Source organism: Oenanthe melanoleuca, chromosome 5 (genome assembly GCF_029582105.1).
Source record: "Oenanthe melanoleuca isolate GR-GAL-2019-014 chromosome 5, OMel1.0, whole genome shotgun sequence".
In the NCBI taxonomy this organism is placed as follows: Eukaryota; Metazoa; Chordata; class Aves; order Passeriformes; family Muscicapidae; genus Oenanthe; species Oenanthe melanoleuca.
This window is the reverse complement of record NC_079339.1, coordinates 25,318,079-25,340,986: the sequence shown is the minus strand read 5'-3', so window position 1 is coordinate 25,340,986 and position 22,908 is coordinate 25,318,079. Positions and strand designations below refer to the sequence as shown.

The window sequence follows — 22,908 nt, the reverse complement described above, 5'->3', positions numbered from 1 at the left end:
AGCGCAGGGACGCGCCCGCCCGTCCCGTCCCGCCGCAGCCCGGCCCGGCCGGCAGCGCTACGGCGGCCCGCGCGGGCCAAGCCGCGGCGCCGGGCGGCGGAGGGAGACGGGCGGCGCTGGCGGAGGGATCGCGGCGCCGGGCCGGCCGTGCGGGGCCGTGCGGGCTGTGCCTGGGGCGGCCGCCGGCGCTGGTCGAGCTCCGGCGCGCTCTGATGGGGATCGAGGGCGCGTCTGCCACACAAGAGCCAAGTGAGACCCGGGGGAAGGTCAGAGGCGCGCCAGAGGCCCGTCCTGCCGTTCGCCGCCCCTCAGCACCCATGGTTGCGCCCCCCGCCTCCACCGTGCCCTGTCACCCTGTCCGCCTTCTCCCCGGTTGAACCTGTTACTGTAGTGTGTCTGGAGAGATGGCATGCAGGTTGGCTTAACATCCAAACTTCGTGTAGTCGTTCCGAAAAATAACGACACTACGCTTGCCCTGACACCCCCAACAATAACTCATCAGATATGGAGCATCCTTTGAACGGCGACACCAGAAATTTGGAAAATGGCCCCACACATGATATAAGAGGTAGGACAACAACCTGATGTGGAGGTTGCTGGCAAAGACAAACCCATAATCAGCTGAACTGGGTATTCCTGGATGACCAAGGGAGGCCACAACCACACAATAAATAGCATAGGAGGGCCCCACTGCATAGGCTCCCACCTATGGTGAAGTCCTTGAGCTCCCTCTTCCCTCAGCTCTTCAAAGTTCTTGTTAGGAGTCTGGCAGCCACTGGCACATCAAGGTGCCCATGGAATCATTGGACACTTGCAGGCTGGCTCCTAGCAGGTAAGGAGAAAAGAAAACATACATCAGGCTAGTGAGAGGGTTTTGCCTTGGAGCTGTTGTTAGGCACCTGTTCCCCGTGGAAGAGTTCAGAAGCCACTATGCTAATTCCCATGCTTCCCAAGTGTGAAGAGAGACAGCTTCCCTACCATGCCCTGGCAGCTATTAACCACATGAGAGCAGGTGGGGAGGCAGATTTCACAAGCCAGCAAACCTGAATCGCTGTCAGAGGGCATACATTTAGGATGCAGCTCCCTCTCTCAGCCCGAAGAGATTGTGTGTATCAACACTGGTCACACCACACCCCAAAAGGGGGGAAGGAAACCAGCCTTTCATAGCATGGAAAAGTTCTGCTAGCTCCTCTTCCTTAACTGCCCTGCCATTTATTGTAATTCATCCCATGTCTTTGAAGTATTTTTCTGGCTCCCTATTGCCTACTGTAGGTGACCTGCTCCCTTTCCTCTCTTCAGCAACTGACCTGTCTTCAGTGACTAATTCAAACCCAAAGTGTTCATGGCAATTGGAGATGATCTTTCCAAGAGTACAGGCTGTGGAAATTTGCTGAAGTACAGGTGGAGATTTATCATGACAAATGTTCCACATGGGTTATGGTCTTCTCCACAGTGGCCAGCACACTGCCACTATCACAGCTTATGACTGTGTGAACCTGCACCACTGGAATTTCAGGAAAAGTTTGTTTGCATTCCAGGTGGGATTCTGAGCAGGCACAAGGGCTTGCAGGACTGGGATCTTAAGATTTGTCTGGTCATAAACCTGCATAAATTGATGAAAACACCCAGAGGCATAATAGGATATGCTTCTAATCTCTATCAGTAACTTGCAGGAAGTGAATTTAAAATGCCAGTGTCTAACCTTTGATAGCTTTTGTTTGGTACACTTGCCAGAGACAAATCCATGCTTGTTGCTGCATCAAAATGTCATAAGGTTATGGGAACTATAGCTTTTTGAAAAATATCAAATTTTGTGAGATTTATAATAAAATTGCAAGAGTTGATAACATTGCAATTATTTTTAAAATAGAAGTAATTGAAGTCCATGGAGCTAAGAGTGTGTATATAGAATCATGGAAGCATATGGGTGTCTTAGCTTTCAGCCCCAGAGATGGTCTGTGACCCAAGATGTGGCACATAAGAAAATTATTCTTTTAGAAAACGTGAATATTGGCCATTCCTACCAAACCCCTTGTCCTATTGCTCAGGAACAGTGTCTTTATGCTAAGGGTGAGGAGAAACTCATGAAGGAAACCAGACCTGCTGCTGCTGCAAAAATAAAATCCCTTTCTATGAAGATTTACACATATGCTTATCAATTCTAGTGAGTTGAACTACTCACAGTGGTTATGGAGTTTGAAATGTGCACCAGCCTGTACAGGACTGGGATCTGGCACTGCACAGTTTAAAAAAATATAGTCAATGGTTCTTAAATTTCTATTGTTCAACACTAAAACATCAGAGTCATCACATTTGGGAGAAACATGCATACATTTGGGAAAGAACTGAGGGATGTCTTTGAAAACAAGGGACAGCTGAACTGTATGCTTGGGAGATGCTGTTTAAATGCAAGTAGAATTGTTCCTCTTTTGTTGGAAGCTGAGCACAGCATAATGTGATTTGTGATTACAATTCTTTGTGTCTGTGAAGCCACTGAAGAGACAGGCTAACTCTGAAATATCACTGGACTTCTAAAGTCACTGAAAAGGAACTGGGACAGGGAACAGATGTTTCTGATTTTCAGACTAAAGCATACTACCTTTCTCGTTATTTTTGAAGCAGCATGAAATGTCACAGTTTCTTCAGTTTGTCCTAAAGAGAAACATCTTGTCTGTGGTTTTTAAAGAAACTTTTTCTGTAGTTTAATTAACAAAAACACTTGCTCTTTTCCTCTTTGATCTCAATAATATGAAAGGGAAACAGGCAGGAAACACCAGTTTCCTCTGGGTATTGCAGTACAAGTCTTAGCACACACCTGTTTCATTGTTAGAGGTACATGATTTTCTAGTTGTAATATCAAATCTATGAAATTGCACTGACTCTACAACCACTTGAGCTTTAGCTGGAGTGAAACCACAGCAGATGATGCTGTCCTGCATGGCTTCTCTTCTCCCAGCCCTATCCTCCAAGAAACACCAAATCGCTTGAAATGGAGAAACTGTTTTTCATCCACTGGCATGACTAGAAGCAATTGGTGAGCTTGCTGCTCCATGACAAGCTTCCTGATGTTGCTCTTGCTCATGGTGTCCAAAATAAGCTGTCCCATGGCAGCAGTCAGGCTGGCAATCTGCTGGCCAGTCATTGTGTCGAAGATCATTAAAGGTGCATGTGTGGCTTGTGCTGGGGCAAGTGCTTCCCTCTGTGCTCACTCACCCCAGAACATGCTGCTGTTTCTTTTGTGGTGCCATTATTGCCTCCTCACTATTGCCACAGATTACTTTTATTTCTGAACAAGGCTTGTATTTTTACAGGATGTTCCTGTAGGGCCCATCTCCCCAGGGAAGTGCCTTGACTGAGATCAGTTAATGATAACCAAAAGCAACAGGACTTTCATCTTCACTCTAGAGTCATGAAATCTTCCTTGACAGAAAGGATAATGTACCATGAATAAATTATGTCATTTATCTTTAACGTTCCCAGCATTTGGTCTTGAATTATGTGCTCTTAAAGAAGTCTGCTGAGGGATGCCTTAAATAATGAAAGAACAGATGCCTCAACAAATTAAATGCCAGCTTTTTAAGCACTAGGTAATGAAGTATCTGAAAATGTTTTGCTCTGTTGCAGAAATCCTCTGTGCTTTTCTAAGAAATAGCATTTTGCAATAGTTCTGTAATCCTGTATGGCTCGGAGAAAAAGGAACATTTTGAAAGTGATTTTTAAAAAAAAAGTTATTTTCCTAGTTAAGAATATGGTGATAAAAAAAAGAGCACATACAAGAAGACACAAAGCAACAGAGCAGAAGTGCTACATGAGCTCTCCCAGTGTGATATTAAACCTTTCCTTGAATCTGTTCTCCTTACAAAGCTCTTCTCACTACCTGTGGCCAGGCAGGGAGCATGGGGTGAGTCTCAAGACAGCCATGCTGTCGTGCTGAGGGCAGATGTAGTCCCATGACTGGATACACTAAGTACTTTCCAAACCCTCTGTGTGGTGGGCCTGCAAGGTGCTCTGTGCCTCTGAAACCCTGATGTGCTGATACCAGCCAAGCCCCTGGGTGGTATCTTGATCAACTTGTGGTTTTGCCATTTTAAATTTGTTTTCTTAGTCAGAGAAACAGATCTGAGAAAATATTTCATTTTTTCAGACACCGATGTGCTGGAGCTGACCTGCTCTCTGGTACTAGAGTGAGCTCCAAACTGGAAGCTGTGGCAGCCAGCATGAGCAATTGAGGCGAGCTCAGCGACCAGGTGAGTTAGTCAGGAATTAGTGTCACACCATGTGGATTCATAGCTCCCACACAGCTCAGAGGATGGGTTGACCACCTTCACATGTGCCTGCAGAAAAAGTGGTGACATTTTGCTCCACACCATCACTGCTATGTTCCTGAGCAGCTTTCAGGCCAAGTGAAGAGCAGAGAATACATTTTTCCCACAGGCTTTAAACTCAGTGTAAGAAGAGCATTTGGTCCTTTTCTGTAAGAGCTGCCTACCCTCCAACCTCCAAAGGGCCATAGTGCTGCTTTCCAGTTAGGATAATGACCGTCATTTCAGCCCCACAGGATGTTGATTCAGCAGAGCCATTATGCCTTTTTCCTCCTGTTGCCTTCTTGTTCGAGCAGTGAACAGCAGGCACTCAGATGTGAAGAGAGGGTGGAGGAGGAAAGATAAACAGCTTTGGTCTAGTCCAGAATAAAAACAACCATGTGAGACACTAGGCAGGTAGAGGGTAAGAGAAGAAATGCAGCTACCAGGCAGTATATAGAGGGCATTTCATGTTTAACTTTTCTCCAACTATGAAAATGAGCATGAACTTAATAATAATTTCATTATTAACCTCTTAATTAGATATTAGATATTTGCCCTGGCAAAAGGCACCAAGAATTCTGTTCTGGATGCACAGAGGTCTCCAAAGGTCAATGTACAGTGTGTCAGGTGATGAAAGCAATACAGAGTTAGTTGGTTTTGTTGACTTGTTTTCTGGCAGTGAGCTTTGTCCCTTCCTCTTTCTCATTTATTGCCACAGCTACAAGGGATAAGCAGAATGAATTTCTGGAAATTGTTTCCAACCATAGCTTAGGTCTTTTTACCAGGCTCCTGATACCTGACTTGAAATGTTTAGAATCCAGCCAGCAGTTACACAGGATCTTTCTTCATATGTTCCCATAGAAAAGCCTTGTAGACATCTACAGTTCACAATGCATCCAGGGAGAATATACTTATATCATAGATCCCAGCTGTGCTTTTAAAAAAAAGAAAAATATACATGCATGAATGCCATTTAGCTGGTTGCCAGGAAATTGTGCTGATAAAGAAAAACCATGGGGAGTACAAACAAAATGTGTAGTATAGAAAATACAGCTGAAGATAGAAAGTTACTGCTTAGAAAAGGCTTATAGCCACTAAGGACTGATAGTTTCTGTAATAAGACAAAATGTGCAGAGATGCACTTGGAAATCCCAGGCACACACTTTTTTCTGAATTAAAAGAATGTTCCCTAACCTAAAGGAAAAAATTACAAATCCATTTCAATATTGACTCTCCTATTATAACAGGTGAACTAGTCTGCTTATGTCTCACTCCTATATTTCAAGGGATCAACAAAGCCCATGCATTCAATTAAAGCTATTTTTAACATAATTAGCAAGATGCACACAAGTGTCCATTCAGCTGCAGGCAAGGCCATGTTCTGACTCACCTGGTGCCCGAGGCACATGTGCATCCGGTTTGCAGTGAGGTGTGCTTCCAAACCTGCTGTGCTGTGGCAGATGTGACTGATAAAACAAAATCTATGCCAGCTGACTGAAGCCTGGAGGAATGGCTGCTGGATTTCCCACAGCCACCTTGGGCAGCACATGTGGAGAATGGTCCTCAGGAGGGCCTCCCCAGCACCTGAGTGCTGCAGGGGCCAGTGGCTCCCTAAGAGCGAGGCCACAGCCCCGACTACTTCTGTTCCAGCCTCTCACTGGAACTGTTCACTAGTTGTGAGCTATCCCCACTAGCTGTGGCCTGGCCCACGTATTTGTGCATTAGCCAGCTTGTGGAGGGAGATAAATGATGTTACAACCCTATGAAATTTCCACCAGAAGCAAGACCTGTCTTTGTTGTCCATTTTTCAGTAGCAGGGGATGAGAATGTTGTGTGGTAGGTGCTGGATGTAAGCATGTTGTGCTTTCTGCTGGCCGCATGGAGGTTATGAGGGAGGACAAACATCAAGAACTGAGGCAAAATTCAGCCCAGGCACTGCCAGTGAACCTGTCACCATCATAGCTTTGGCTGGTCAGACAAGCCATGACATGGTACCCAGGCTAACCCACAGAGGTCTTTTCAAGCTTAGATCTAGCAGAGTCTGGCCCCATTTACACACAGGACCAAATGGTGTCACAATCTCACAAGCCCTCGGTGGGACTGCATTGTTGCATGAACTCTGTCACTTTTAGAGCATAGTTATCTGGGACCTTAGATGTGGGTAGAGACAAGAGCAGCACCATGCAGATAGGAAAAGGCTGTCTCCCATTGACTGGCCAGGTGCCAGGGCTGGCAGGCACACAGAGACTGGATGTTGGGTACTCCCAATTGCAAGGGGAAAACCAGAGCTGAAAACCACATGATAGGAAAGCATTTGACTGAGCTGGTACTTAAATAAGGGATGTCAAACCCTTGTTCCCTTTAGTAGGGGCTGTTTGTGTTCAATTGTTCTCCCTAATTACTGCTCTCTGGAAATACCTACCACAGGATGAAATTACCATTGAACTCTCTGAGGAGTGATAAAGGCCTCCCTTAGAGCCTTCACTTTATACCTGTCCCACTTCTGGTTCATAAACCTTTTGCAGTGAGTGGGGCTGCAGACATCTACACAGCTCATCTTGTTGGCAGTGGGCTTAAGGTGTTTGTGAAAGGTAGTCAAGAAGAGCTACTTTACATGAATGTCTTAAAAGTACTTGCAATGGCTCACTGAGCAGAGGCTGAAAGCTGCTGCTTGACTGCTCTAAGATCACCCAGAGGCCTGTTCACTGTAGAAAGGTTGGGCTGGGCTGTGTTGGTTGTGCCAGGTTATGCTGGAGAAAGCTCCTTACTGTTACAGGCACAAAAAGGGATCACAAGATAGGTTTTCCAGCATGTGTCTAAACAACTGATTGTCCTTCACTTGTCCTCTCTCTGGCAGCATAAGCTAGAGCATACAAACCAACCATCTTCATTCCCAGACTGTTCTGCAATGGAAAGCAGGGAGCTGTTATTTTCCAGGTTCTGCCCTCACAGAAGAGGCCTTGCAGCTTTCTATGGGGCTAAACATCAGACTGGATGGCTGATGTCTCCATGAATATTCTTATGTGTTTAGCCAGCTCTGCACAGACTGCACGGATGGCACTCAGCACAGAGGCTGGCCCTGGCCCAGGGACCTGAAAGGAGAGCTGCTTGCAAACCCCTCTCTGCTGAGCTGGTGCTCCCAATGGCCTGCTGTCCAACCTCCCCCCACTCCCCAAGAGTATGTAGGTCACTGTTCACATTGTTTTCCTCTGAGCCTCGACTGCTCCTGTTTTGCCACTTTGTTTGCAATTAGCCTGTACTTCTGTAATTGACCTAAATAAGCCTGTTTGTTTCATTTTCCTCCATCCCATGCCATGTTTCCAGAGAGCTGTAATTAATAAGAACACTGCAGCATGAATATATTCTGCAAGCCCAAAGTGGGCAATGCCCTGGATGGAGTTAGTCCTGCTCTTGGTGCTCTGCAGCAAGCTGACAATGTAAACCAGAACACAGGCAGCTTTGGGTTTTGCCCTGAGAAAAAGACAGGATGACAGCTACACTGTGCTCTGTGTCCTCCACAGATGCCTTATATTATTTGTTGTTAGCAAAAGTAAAGAGCTAGAGCAGAACTGTAAGTGAGCAAGCAAGTCCTTCTGATAGCAAGTGATGTCAAAGTGTTATATTGCAAGCCATGAAACCCACCCATTTGTATCAGTTTTCACAGCTGCTCACTTTGCCTCCCACAATCACACTTAGCACAGTGATGATGATCTAAATTTCCTCTCATGTCACAACCCTGCCCTCCCCATGAGGTCTGAAGTGTGCATGCTAGAAAATCAAATGCAACAGAGAATGGAAGTTACCCCACTCGATCTCTCACGCTGTTGTGCAATACTCAGCTGGACTGGTTTCAGGCACTGCTTTTTGTCTCAGTTTTCCCATCTGTTCTCATGAACTCCTGCTTGGAGGGGAGCATCTCATGAATGTTTCCTTTATTTGCATTACTTTTTGCCCTTCACATCCTTAAAAGACAAAAGTAAACATCAAACAAAACCTTGCAAGAGAGCTTTTCCCAAAACTTCCTGTTGTGTTCCAGACCCTCCTGCAGAGATGTTCTGCTGCTTCCCACCGGGGTGCCCATCTCTGTGTGCCCCTCCTGCAGGCAGGGCAATGTTGGGGTCCATCTGTCAGGTTGGCACAAGGGTCAGTACCAAGGCCCACAGGAGATCATTACAGAACCTGTAGAGGGCTTAGCACTGTGGCATCCCTGAACACCAAGCTCCACCCTCTCACCTCAGAGATGCTGGAAGAGGGCAATGAATGGAGGAAGGGAATGAAATGCAAACTACATGTGGTGCTGTTTGGAAAGCAGATACCAGGAATGCTGGCACTGCATCTATTTGTGTTTTCCTGACTTGTTGCCAGTATCCTACCTAGCAGTATGCAGTCACTGTCAGTCCCTTTGCTTATGCTTGGTTCTCTAGAAACGCTCTGAGAGGACTTCAGCAGGTGTCAGAGGCAAAGCACAACTTGGTCCTGGGGTAGACTCTGTCCAGCAAGCAGGGAGACAACATGGAGACAGGCACAACAAGAGCTGTGGCACTTGGTTGTGGAACTGGGGTTTTCCAATAGCCTAAATTTTGTACCCAACTCTAACTTAATTTCCTTGGGAACTCAAGCAACAAGTTACCATAAACCCCTTTTTAGATCCTCTCTATTTAACCTCTTGCTCCTTGACACAGACTTTGAGATCCAGCTTTCCTCCTTTCTCTGTAATGTATCTTGGCTTACAAAATTCACCATGGAGAACGAAATCTGAACTTTCCACTCCCCATGGCAACTATAATTCAATTAAACAAGACAAACCTTGGACAGCAGTTGGTCCTTGGACAGGACATGGTATACTAAACATGACACCAGCAGGAGGAGAGTGAAACACAAAACGGGTGAAACAATCCTGTTAAAACAGGGTTGGCAAGTGCCCTTCAGGACAAGGACACACACGAACACACATGCTCTCTCCTTTCTTTAGTCCAGCACACTTTACATAGATGACAACAAATAGGAAGGACTGGGATTAATTGCAACTTTTGAGTGCTTGCAAGTCTGTCTGAAGAGCACTCAAGCACACATTTCACTTGTATGGATGGATGCATTTGTTCCCATTGCTAATGTGCAAATACAGGGCTGACCAGGGATGCTTTCCTTAAGCAGTGCCAATGTGGGCTGAAAACAAATGTCAGATACAAGAAAATTGCACACAGCCCATTAGTCATCTGGCAGGAGGACAGACTGAGAGGGAAATATAAAAGTATGGCCAGGTTACACTCTCACTGTGGTGAAAAGAGAAAACACAGAGACTAAATACCAAAGTCACAGCAAACCCAAATATTATTCTCAGAATGACTAGAATTAGGAAGGCTAGAAGGCTGGTAGCAACAGCCTAGAAATGTTTGGCCAGGAAGAGGCTCTGTCTCCATCCCTTGAGATTTTTAATTCCTGGTTGGAGAAAGACCTGACCAGCCTGGTTTGATCTCATGATTGCCCCTGCCTTGGACAGGAGACTGGACTACAGATCTTCAGATGGCCTTTCCTATGTGAATTTTCCTATGATCCTATGAGTGCCTATGATTTGGCATACAGAGAAGGCAACTACTGACATTGCCATGACAACAAACTGGGTTTCTGCTGGTGCTGCAGCTTCCTGCAAAGAGAATAGTGAATGCTTCCATGAGAGAAATGCCCACAAACCCCCCAAAGATTTATAGCACTAGATTCATTGGAGCTATGCTTTCAATCTAATGAAAGAATTAATAGGTTATCAGCTTGTTGCACAGTTCATTTCTGCTTCTGTTTCAGTTTTCTTTTTTTTTTTTTTAAGATAGTGGAGAGAAAATTACATACAATCTTACAAAAAGAAGATAATTACATCCTCCCCCTCGGGGAGACAACCGAAATGACTTCAGCAAATGCTCCCAGTGGCAGTGGGAGGCAGCCAGTCAGCAGCCAGGACCAGCTGCATTGGCTCAGCACAGCCAGCCCAGTGCTGCAAAGCATATTCCTTCACCATTTACCCTGTGATGTTCCTAAGCAGAAGCACATGAAGCAAAACACTTTGAATGTTTTGTTCAAATACTGCAAAGGGGATCTCAGCTGCAGTAACCAGGAGCTGAGAACTGGAGCTGGGCAGATTGGAGGCACTGGTGCTGCTGTGGTTGCTCACACACGCAGGGGTGGCAGCAGGGCTGTGTGATCTGGGGGGTGCTGGCTGCCCAAAGCCCTGTGGGCTCCTGAGGCTGCAGGCAGAGGATGGGGGTGTGGGACTGTGCCAACACAGCTTCTGCCCTGGCAGTGCCCACGGGGGAGCTTGGGGACATGGGACACTGGGGCTGAGGTGACATGGCAGCAGCAGCAGCTCTGTGTGCAGCCACACCAGGGCTCTGCTCTCTGCCATGTCTGCCTCGCACCCAGGTGCTGGCAGCACAGAGCTCCTTCAGAGGCACAGGGCTGCTTGGTTTCCTGCACACTTCCCTCTTGCACTGTCTGCCTCCCAGCCAGAGTCAAGGATCCAGCCCCCTGGGACTCACCTTCAGCCAGGAATAACTTCTGACTTGAGGAAATTTTAGTGGGTCACTAATGCCGCTGGCTTTTTCCTTTGGCAGTTATGCTTTTCTTCCTCACCCTATGAAAATCAAGTTTTCTTTCAAACATGAATGTGCCCCTTGTAAGCTGATCTGCAATATAATTATTTTCTCCCTTGCTCAGCAAACTTTGTGAAACTGGACATTTTCCCCATCAAAGCCAGACAATGAGGCCTTGTCTACACTGGAGCACAGTAGTAACAATTCCCACTGTGGCTGCCATCAGTTCAGCTTGCCTGGTGGGAGCTGTTTATTAAAATTTTTTCCTGAAGACTAAGCCTCCTGGTTCAAGTTGATTGCCCCACATGTCAGAGCCACAAAACTTTTGTGGGGTGAGATTTTTTTGCCATGGACATTCAAAAGCTAAGAAAGCAAATTCAAAGCTTTGCAAAAGCATTCACGAGCTGCAAGTGTGCTTGAGCTATTTTTTAAAACCAAGTAGCCATTGCAATCTAGAAGTGCAGACATTGGTTGGGTAGCAAGAATTAATCACTGTTCTTGCAAAAGGTTTGCCATCACCCTCTTTTCCTGTCATGCTTTTAGAGCCAGTCACCTTAACAGAAGTTAAAACAGATCAGAAATGGGGGGCCACAGGGGCCAAGGGCTCGTGGCCAAGGACAGTGCAGCTTCACCAGTGCCAAGCAACAGCTCCTGCAGGAAGAGACACCTTTAGCTGCTGTTTGCACAAACAGCTCCAGCCTTCATGGGATACCAAAATAAACCAGACACTTTGTCTCCATTGAGGCTTTTTCTTCTGGAGACAAGAAAGTCAGCAAGGAAGTCCAGGATGCCTTCAAAAATTCTACTGCTTTTTTTGATGTTTACCTTAGGCTGGAACATGTTTTGTGAATAAGAGTGCAGCTGGTAAGCCCTCAGCAGAGGGCAGGGCAAGTCAGAGGGAAGCAGAAGAGGGCAGAGGGATTGGTGTGACATTGCAGCTCTTCAGAAGAGAAAACCCAGCAGGTGCTTAGCAGTTGACTTAGTGCCAGACGGTGAGTGCAGCCACAGGCCTGGGCTTTGAGGTGCTGGTGTGTGTGTGTCATGGCAGGCCAGGGAGCAGTGCAGGAAGCAGCAGGGTCTAAGCCCCTTTTCCTTACAGAGGTCCAGGCCTGAGCAAGCAGAAGGACTGGTGGAAGAAGGGGAGAAAGAGGAGCACTTGCCCCTCAGGCCAGGAGCAGTTTGTGCAGCTCCTGCAAGGGGGTCTGGCACACAGGGCACTGAGAAGGCAGCAAGGGATGGGTGGTGCAAGAGCTGACAGCAGCTTTTCCAGTTGCTTCTGCCAAACTGAGTCAGCTCCAGTGCAGACCCACCCTTCTGCTCTCACTGCTGCAGGAAATCCTGGCCAGGCACAGAAATGGAGGCTACAATGGCACGTGCTGCTGCAACAGCCTCCAGTGGACAGTGGTGTGCTGTCCTAAAAACACCTGTAAAGCTCTTACTGTCCCACTAATGGGCTTCTTGTTAAACAGGACAGTCAAGCTGCTACAAATCAAACAAGTCATTGACTCTGCAGAAGGTCCAGGGGAAGGAAGGGGGGAAATCATCAGTCATCCCATCCCCATGGGCTTAAAAGACACTGTGCTGTTCCATAAACCAGCAAGCTTGTGTCATGCATTCATTCTCCCTTTTGGTTTCTTACGTAGATTGGGTCCAGCACAATTTAAAAAACAAACTCCGGCCTCTTTTTCTAAGATGATTGGTATTAACACAATGTTAATACATTTAATGTTAATTTACATTTTTTTGTCTAAAAATAATCACAGATCACTGGATCCCAAAGTCCAGGGGTCCAAAGTCCATTTTCCAGATCCAGTGGCATCTCAGAGGCATAAAGAGTTTTATGTCCTTGCAGTGCTCAGTAGCCTCAGCTGCAAACTGGAGCCCACTGCTCCCTTAGCTCTGCAGACCCACGCCAGCCTGCAGACTTTGCCCAGCAGCTTCGTGCCCCGGAGAAGCCAGGGAGGAGCTGCACCCCCGCAGCTTCTGCTGCTCTGCTGTGGGGCAGCCACAGCCCTGCCCCAGCTCGGGGCTCGGCCAGCGGGACAGAGCGGCAGGAGCTGGGCAGGCTCTTTCACACGGCTGCTGTCTAAGGAGTTAATCGGTGCTGAAAGCCGCTAAAAATGGCACACAGCTTATGTCTGCCTATCTTTTTTTAGCTGCTATTTAATTGCCTGGTTTCAGCCCACGAGGCACAGCGCCCTGCGGCACTTGCCAGGGGCACCGCTCTGCGCCGCGCGGGGGAATTACAGGGCAGGGACGGCAAAGGAAGTCCAAGGCAGCAGGAAAGCCTGGCCTGTCTCCTCCTCCGAGCTGATCTCAGCAGCCTGGCAGAGACTGAGCCCTGCTCTTGCAGCCCAGCAGCCTGCCTGCTCACACCCATGCAGCTGTGACTGCCCCTTGATGCACCCCCCATCACATCCACATCTTACACAGATCCTGTGACCACTGCTCCCATGCTGAGAGCTGAGACAGCCAGGGGAAACGTCCCCATCAATCAGGTTCAAGTCCCTCCACTCTGATTTCCAGCATCCACCTTACATTAGAGAGCCAGGGCCAACAGCTGAAACCTCGAGGAACCACAGTGCTGTACACTGGCAGCCCTACAAAAAACAGGGAACTCTCACAAGAGCAAGATGAACCAGGTAAGTGACCACCGTTAATGCAAGGCCAGGTCTTTGTGCTTTGTGTCACAGCCACTCTGCTGGCAGCACGGGGCTGCTAGAACAGCAGGGAGACTCCTGAGCACCAGCACAGGTCAGACACCCCAGGCTGCTGGGCTGGATGCATGATTGGAGTATAAGACACAGCCATAGATCCTGAAGGCCTCCCTGGCATCAGGATGTGGGAGGTGATGTAGCTGGAAGCCTGGGGGAAAGGGCTTTCCAGCTGCTTCAAACACTGCACAGGAGGTTTGTGCTGGCAGCCTGGTCAGGAGGACACACTGAGGCTTTCCCCTTAATCAGAAAAGATCCAGACAAGTGGAGACGAAATTCTTCTAGGGGAAGAACTCTAATGAAGACAGGGACTCCTCCAGAAGAGCTCTCACCTGTCAGATGCATCCAATTCCCAGGAGACACAAGATGGGCAACTAAAGTGTGAGCTGAGGCAACACAGAATCCCAGTGAACAGGAACAGCCAAGTACACCATGGTGTAATGATCCTTCTTGGTCTGTAGCAGCAGTTAAAAGGGCAAATAGATGAGGCACTGAGCTCAAGTGACAACAAGTGGCATTACAATTCCTCCACCACCACGACCCCAAATGACAGTTATTAATTTAGATTCTATTCACTGCCAGTTATGGACAAACTGGTCCTAGAGGTTTTTGGATTGCATTTACAGACTCAAATCTGGCTGTAGCATCAGTTACTGCACAGGCTCCCTGTAAGTGTGCATTGTCAACAGAGTTTACTCGTACCACCATCTGCATCTCCAGGAACATGATGAATATGCTGGAAATCACAGATCCCCAGCACCGATTGTTGGCCTCTACTGGAAAGTTCTTTCCATTGTAAGCTTGACTGGATATACTTCATGCTTATATTTCTTTCTATTGCAAGAAGTAACTTTAACCCTTAAGATATGGAATAATAGGATGAGGCCTTGCTGAAGGGTTTAATGAGAAATTTCAAAAAGTATGTTGACTGTGTCAGCCATTTTTATTAATTCTTTCCTATGAGATCTGATGTTCCTCTTTAAATAAATTCTGTGACATATCTTCTCAATCAGTTGCTTACCTTCCTGTATAGTTGTTCTTTTCATTGTATTTTCTTTTCTCAGGTCTGTAAGACTAACTTTGCATTTGTAGAAACATACTACATAATGAAGAAAAAAAATACCACAAACAAATACCCCAAAAAACCAAAATCAACCAACCAAACATAAACAAAATCCAACACCAAAAACCCCAACCTACCACCAAGCAAAAAAACCCAAACAAAAGAACCCACACACACTTGCAAGCATATTGTCTTCCATTCACTGCATGTGGAAGCCATAGACAGCTACTCATTATGGGCAATTTATCTATTTCTTTTTTAAAAGCCTCTCTCCTCTGACACTTCACTTGAAGGCAGACCTGCCAATCTGTTCCTGTTAGGACAGCCCTTGTGTTCAACTTCTCCAAAGGAAACAGATAAAAAGGATAAACCCAGGCTTGGGGTAAGGAATCTGGAGAATGCTTTTCTGTGGGCTTCATCTCTCAGAGTTTTTTTCTTTTTGGGCCATGACCAAATGTTAACCCCCCTGGCTTTCTGCTCGGGATACATCTCGAAGAACAGAAAGTCCCTTTAGTGCCTTTTCTGCACTCAGCAAGTCAAAATCCCCTCTTACAAGAGATGACATTTCCTGCACACTGCTAAGGCTAAAGGGAGAAATCTGAGTTGTCTGATCACTTGAACCAAAACCCAGATGTTTGCACTGCCAGAACTTCTGCCTCAGAGCATTCATGTGCCACTTGCTCAGGTCCAATGCCACATGTCACCAACACCCAACACCACGTCATGTCTGCTCCCACTCTCTCCCTGTAACAAACTTTCAAAGCCAGTTTCTAGTTGACCTTGATTGGTTTATTTTAGTTTTACACTTTATCCCTCACATACAGTTAAGAGTCTTGTACTGTTAGATTTCTACAAAAATATCAATTTCTCAAAAGCAAAAAAGAGGGAAAGATATATTTTAATATATAAAAGGAAAAAAGCTAAATCTGACATTTCATTATATTCTTAAAAACATTCCAGTCTATTTACAGATGTGTAAAAAAACAAAGAAAATGTCCAGGTCTCTTGGTCAAGCGAGAGCGTGCGCCTTGCAGGGGTTTCCTTGGTTCTCCTGTTTCCAGAATCTTCTCATTAAGTGTCATATTCTATGATTATTGCCTCAAATGACAGCATAAATATTTTTTAAAATGTTTGGGAGCTTAAGGGAAAAGCAAAGAATCAGCATTTAAATTGATAGCAAAATATTGTGCTGCAGACACAAGACAGTGAAACAAGCAAAACCCAAGAGCATTCCAGACATGCTTTGTTGGCTGCTAGAACCCATCAAAGATCTTTCTCGGAGCTGCACCAAATGCCACCTTTTACAGCCAGACTGGGGGGGCTGTTCTTAGTTCAGTTACTAGTAACATTTAGGGACCAAAAGGTTTTGCTGTCATCTTGACATCTTTACTGTAGTAAAATTTTTTTACTGCCCAGTGCCAAACAGTAGATTCACATCCAGAAATTTTATACTACCAGATAATGAACAGAACATCCTTAAAAGTACAGCAATTCTTTTAGATCATGAGTGATCAGTTATCACGTTATAGCCATCTCTGTCCCACAGAGAGCATACAATTCTGTGTGCTAATTAAAACTGGCTGCTTTGGACCATAAAAAGTGAGGTGCAGGGTTAATGATTAGGAATTTAAAAATTATCACAGCACAAGTCTTGTCGCTGTTTCTCTCGCAGGTGAAATTAAATCTATTGGTAAATCAAATGGCCACAAGTTAAAAAAATAACTTCAGCATATTGGAAATACTCAGAATCAGATTCCCAGGTAAATAAAATTTAAATCTGATGTAGGGCTAGTAAAATAATTCAGTTACTCCAGATTTCTACAAGTTTAAAATAAGGTTAAAATCCTTACTAATAAGCAGCGTTTGTCTAAGTACTTATCGGGATTGCAAATCCCCTTTCCTAAGGCATTTAGTGACAACTGTAAGACCCTGCAGGACTCTCATAATGACTTGAACTCTCTTTTCCAAATCACTAATATGAGACTTGTACTAAATATTAGAATAGTAGATATGCAAAGGCAATAGAGGGTTGCATGTAACTACTTTAAAACACACTGTTTAGAATGGCCAAGTGAAAAATCTTTTTTTATGTAGTCTCTGGAGTAACTTCACACACACTGAGCTTGAAGGGCTTCTCTCCTCTGTGGCAGAATATAAATAATAAAAAGATGAGGAAACACCCAAGGTATGTATATTCCCTGATGGATCTAACCTAGACATGGATCCAGAAGATGCAGTGTGCTGAACAGGGCGTGTGGTTGTACAAACACTGCTCCCTCCCTGTGGAAGAACACCACTCACAACACCTGCACAACCTCAATGCTGCAAGGGTGAAATTCCTGCATTACTGCATCACCAAAGATGGGGGATTTGGAAGGCAAGGGGTAATCCCAGCTGCTGTTGCTGGAACAGTTAGGACATGGAATTACATTCCTAAACCACCGAAATTCTGTGTACTTTTCAATTTTCACGGCAACATTTTTCACCTTTTCGGAGCAGTTAAGAAGCCCCCCAAGCGCACCGTATATTTACAAACCTGATAGGAAAAGATTGTGTATACTCATTAACAAATCATCTCTCCGAGGCTGAAAACTTCATTTGTCAAGAAAACTATGAAAACAGAAATTGTGTACAAAAATATAAATATCTTTACAGTCTGCAGGCCCCTCACAGTTCAACAGTTGAACAGTGAAGACATCTACAGGTTATTGAGTAAGCAGTGGCAGAGAAGAATAAAAAATACATCTTGTGATTCAATACTGCCCTATTTCCCTGGTAATGAGCATTTTTGTTGACTTTTTTGCTATACACAGCTTGTGCAAATGCAGTGAGAAACCTCTGAGTACCTTTCCTGAATTTATAAAGAAATGAAAGGTTTGGAAAGCTGTACACACATTTTCATATTTACATTTTCATATTTACATGTACACCTCGCTCACTTATGCCAGGCTACAAGACTCCTGAAAGCATTCTGCGTTTTTCACAAAGCAATACTTGGTATTAACATTCCCAGCCACCACACACATCCTGAAGAACAACAGAAGGAAAGAAAACAGGACCTGGGAAAACACTCAAGCTACTTCAGCAATGTATTTAAAGACGTAGCAATAGGATGCCCACATTTTCTTTCAACTCTCTGCAATTTTTCCTTACAGATGTCCTAAGCATCAAAGGGAGAAGTATTTGTGTGGGGGCAGGAGGTGAGAGTGAGGACAGTATTATTACAGTTAACATACCGTCCTCCTTCTAATTACATTGGGAAATACATTTTTCTTCCCCAAGCAGTGAGAGTTGTAAGTGTTTATTAAAATTTTCTGTGCATAAGCTCTTAAAAAGCCTCTGCCAGAGAACTATCTAGCACCAAAGAAAAAGCCTCTTCAGTCCTCTGCAGTCTCAGATTTCCCTTCTGCTGCTCTAGGTATCAATTTTGAGAGTAACTACAACCTGATTTCTGCATATTTATCCTCTTCTGCAAATATTAAAACAAGCAAATGTGAACAATGCCATTTCTGCATAGATAATTTGCCTGGTACAAAAACAGATAATCCATTTTCTTTCCCCAACAAGATAACTAATTCTTGTTGAAGACAGAGAAAAAAAACTCTCTTTCAACAGACTCAGTTTCTCAGTCCCTTAACAAACTATTTCTGTGAAGAACCCAATTTTGGAAGGATACCATGTGCCCAGCAATGGTTATAGATCATCTTTGTTGTCTTGATAAGGGGAAGGAGAACACCCAGAATACAACAGTGAGGTAAAAACACATCAACATGCTTAAAGTTTCCTAACACTTACTTATTTGACAATTTGGGGCCTGCCCCTCAGACGAACACAGTGCTGATGCTGTACAGAAAACAAGTGTTGCAGACAATGGAGGCTGCTGAACAATGACACTGGCTCACACTGCTCTAGATCTCTGTTCCAGTCTGATAAAACACATCTGCACTTATTTGCCTGTTGAATTAGAAGGCAAGGTCCCAGCAGTATTCAACTTCGCAACCACAGGTGCTAATGTGGGCATTACTTTGTTATCTTGTCCTTCCTGAAGACTTGCAGGTAATGAATTTTTTACCCCACTAGGTGCCAGTTTTGCAACTACAGGTGCCAGTAAGGGCATCACTTTATTACTTTGCCCTTCAGAGTCCACTGGCAGACTTGCCACTTTTAAACCAAGTGGTGCCAGCTTGGGCATGGGCCTCCACGACGTGTCAGCGTTACTGGCTTCTGGGTTAGTCTTCATCTGCAAAACTGGTGGAGTCACATTAGTGGCATCTGACAAGGTTGTTACTGTTTTGCCATTCCCACCACTGGTTACAGACAGATTGGAAAGTGGATTCTTCATTTCAGCACCTATCACGATCTTTAAGACATCTGCCTCAGATGAAGGCTCCCCAGGGTTCTTGTCCCCATCACTAAGGTCATCATCTTCCAGGTGCAGCAGGAGGGGGCTTAAAGAGCCACCACCTTCTGGAACGTCAGAAAGGTCCTTGAAACTGGCTCCCAAATGGCCAAACTGGAAGGAAGACCCATCTGCAGCGGAGAGATCACTGGCTCCTCGATGAGCTGCTGCATCTTTATGAGAGAAATCTGAGCTGAGGGCACCAGGCAGCTCTGACATGGCTGAGGCATCGTCGTTCAGCTGCTGGTTGAGAAAGGCGATTTCATTGAGCAGCGAGGTGAGCGTTTCATCCGTGTCATCACTCTCCTCAATGCTGCTCAGTATCTCACTTGTATCCAGGTCTGCCTCCTCCATTGCTGATGCTACTTTCCTCAATTCCATTTCTATCCTGGAATCTTTGATCTGCAGCTTCCGGAATGACAATTCTTTGGATTTTAATCTTTCCCCTCCAGAATCACCATCTTTCCTCCTGGTCTGGCTTCCTACAAACTCACTAATGCAGAGCTTTTTGCTGAAGGACTCTGGAGATTCCTTTGTACAGGATACATTCCAGAGCTGTGGAAGGGCATCTTTATTTTCAAAGTAAACTTTTGTTGGACCTGTGGTATTTCTTCCAGCTCCACCACTGTCTCCCAGACACGGTTTGGCTTTTTCTTCTGAAAGGACGCTGTCATTATTTGTAGTTTCAAGGGGTGCTACAGCCAAGGATTGCTCAGAAGCTGGAGTACCTGCAGCTGCTGTTGCATTAGAATTTTTGTTTTGGTTCAGGTTTAGATTCATGCCTGCTTCAGCAGCCAGTGATGTTACGTTAACAATCTTTGGCATCATGAATGAATCTTCACTTTCTGCAAAACACAAAGCAGCATCCATCAGGATATGTGCTGACTGTGAGGTAATTCCTAACTAAGTATAATTTGCTCACTTTTAAGTCTTCCTCAAGTAAACTGCAATTTAAACTGCTTACACAGCTCTGGTCAACTGAAGCTTGAACACAACTATAGCTTAATTTTCAACTTGTAGAACAAGAGCAAGCTCCAGTGCAACCAATGCTTACACTTCAGATGGTGACGCAGAAGGCAAACAAAATGAAAATGTTCCCTCCTACTGTTTTTTTTATGCTTTTTTTTATGATGACATCTTGTAGTACCAGTATTATGCACTAGAGAGACATTCCAGGGACTAAATGATTACTTATTTTCTGCCTCCTAGCCATTCCCTCTTAATAGCACTCAGATTTTCCCCAGCCCTAAATCTGAAGTGAACTTTCCTTTTTCATTATGACCAAACAACTACAAGGAAGCAGAAAATGAGTGGCTTGCTTTCAGCACAACAGATGGCAAGCAGAACCCTGCTGGCAGGAACCACCCCACACCTAGATCCAATGTACAGCACAAAGTCCTGAAAAACAGCCCTCCCATGGGCAGCAGAGCTGGCAGGGAATGGGAAGGGGCTGTGCCACAGTAAGAGCCTGCATGTTACAGCGAAGATTTTCAGCAGCCCCATCACCACTCGGAACTGAAGCTTCCCCAGGAGGATGCATTACACCACAGACACATCTCAGCATCCACTTATCCTGACTTTCCTGAGGGCAAGCACGCTCAGTGAGATGAAGGAAAGTTAAAAGCTGTAATCCATAATCTCCTAGAGGCCCCTCTAAACTGTTCAAAACATTTAATAGTGATTTTATTTGAATACCCAGACAGTAACACCTATCATTACTTCCTAGTGAGAAAACAATTTACCTTCAGTTTTGCAAGAATAATGTTCCCTGCATGCAAGCACGAAGATCCACAAAAAACAAAGGGTTTACCTGAATGGGGTGCTGTAGCTGATACTGCTGTTGAGGGAACTGGATTTCCAGCAACAGCTGACAGTGTAATAGGAATGGTAGAGTTAGTAAGGATTCCTTTTACTTGGACAGGAACTGTTGATCCTGGCAGCTGAATCATCACAGAAGTAATACCTTATCCAAGAAAAGCAAAACAGGAGATGAAGTGGAAACAAAAGCCTTTCAGATACTCAGATACAGTACTTTCAGATACTTCAGATACTCCTGGAAAACAGGAGCTGTGCATTTCAAGGCAAGACTTCACATTATAATAATATCTTAAAATACTAAAAACAGAAATGCAGACCGGTTATGTGATTAGGAATTCTTCCCTATGTTTCCCTAATTTCTGAACAGCAAAATTTTAACACATTTTACTTAACCTGCTGATAAACTGACAATCAGAGTTTATGACATCTAATCTCTCATATCAGTCAAGCTCTACCTTGGTCAAGTTGTGAAAAAAATCCAAAATGCTAAAGCAAAATTTAGTAACTTCATAAACTGCTCTGCACATCTATGAAGAGCATTTTACTCATTAACATCATCCCACATGATCCTACCTGGCTGTGTTGTCATGGTACCAACCCCCCGAGACTTTAACTCGGCCTGCAACAGTGTGGAAGGAACAGCTGCCACCTGCCCTGGGACCAGGGGGCTCTTCAGGGTAAGCACCTGCCCCTGTGGAGTCATCACTACACTTGCAGCCCTGAGTGTGAGAGAGGCTGAGGAGTCGTCTGCAAGAAAAGAAGTATGGAAACCACTTATTTATTCTGGCACAGCACCCTGCAAGCCAGCATTAGGTACAGCTTGGGAAGGACTCATTCTTTTGTTCCTTCCTACATTTATGATGTGATGGTCTCCACAAATCTTGAACACTTCTCTACAAGTTCTCAGCTACAAAAAAACTCTCCATTGTCTGACAACTCTGCCATTAAATTTAAGAGCAAACTTCCACCATGTTGAGATCTAGTATTTTGAGGAGGGAGGTTTTAAAGAGCCTGTTCTAGCAAACCCAGCATTCTGGGGGGGTTGAACTTCAGGTTTTGAGTCAGCAGCAAAAGAACCACCTTCAACTCTTAGAAATCACTGCTGGATTGCAGTGAAACTCCCTGAGATCAAAGAACAACTTAGTAAAAATTTACTTCCCATCATTGTGAAACTCTGAAGTCATCACATTCACCTGAAGACCACAGTCATACTGGTTTCATCCTTACTGCGAGCAAGTGGTTTCCACCCCTATCATATGGACATTTCCCAGTCCTATGAGCAATTCTGTTTCAGAAGGGAGGTGCCTGCACAAGCCAGCTGGCATTTTGCCCCCACACAGGGTGGGGCTTCAGTGGCTGTCTCCCCGTGCTGCAGGACATGCAGCGCTCGTAGCCCACCTGCGGCCCGGACTCCTCTCCTGGCAAGTATCAGCGGCTTGCCCCTTCTGCTTGTCATCGCTATCGGGGCTGGCTCTCTGGGGGCAGCACAGGATCCTTCTTGCTGGCTGCTAGCAGTGGAGGCTGCAGCTGATTTCTGAGGCTCAGGCTCTTTCTTCTTTTTTTGTGCTTCTATTGCTTTTTGTTTAGCATAAATATATTCCAGCTTCTTCAGGACAACCTCTTCTGTCTTTCCTACAGAAAAATTATTAGAGAGTCAGCCTACCTTCAAACTCTCTTTCCAAAACTAAAATGCTGAAAGTAGAACTAATAATGTGTTAAGCTGACATTATCCAATTACTATAAAACAGATAACCACCATCCCCACCATGTAAAGAGCATACTTAATATCAGAGGGAAACAACTACCTATTTATTCCAACATTTTTTTTCTCTTCAGAAACATCCACACATTTTAGAATTTATCTGCCACTTTGATAAGCAGAAATCAGCCTGGACAAGCACAGGCTCCTGCTGAACAAGTACTAGTTGAAAACACCCACAGCTATGAAAAAAATCCTCCCACATTTCCTAATGACAAACATATGACTACTGGACAAAATGCTACCCTTACCTGGAATTTCTTGGACTAA

General features: G+C 45.1%; 1 protein-coding gene and 1 long non-coding RNA gene across 7 annotated transcripts in view; one reads left to right on the top strand and one right to left on the bottom strand.

Moving 5' to 3' along the window:
- The first annotated feature begins 116 nt into the window (after window positions 1–116).
- LOC130254037 (uncharacterized) lies at window positions 117–11,144 on the top strand. Its single transcript, XR_008840638.1, has 3 exons — window positions 117–568; window positions 4,145–4,247; window positions 11,010–11,144. It is a non-coding gene; the product is annotated as an uncharacterized LOC130254037 (long non-coding RNA).
- Window positions 11,145–15,429: 4,285 nt separating this feature from the next.
- Window positions 15,430–22,908, bottom strand: part of MGA (MAX dimerization protein MGA) — a 55,780-nt gene continuing 48,301 nt past the window's right edge. For all 6 annotated transcript variants that reach the window (XM_056492669.1, XM_056492670.1, XM_056492674.1 and 3 more), the window contains 4 exons: window positions 22,278–22,511; window positions 21,453–21,626; window positions 20,872–21,024; window positions 15,430–19,906 (listed from right to left, as the gene is read on the bottom strand). In XM_056492669.1, coding sequence (XP_056348644.1) covers window positions 18,609–19,906; window positions 20,872–21,024; window positions 21,453–21,626; window positions 22,278–22,511 — 1,859 coding nt within the window. In that variant the 3' untranslated portion in view covers window positions 15,430–18,608. The remainder of the gene's footprint in view (window positions 19,907–20,871; window positions 21,025–21,452; window positions 21,627–22,277; window positions 22,512–22,908) is intronic.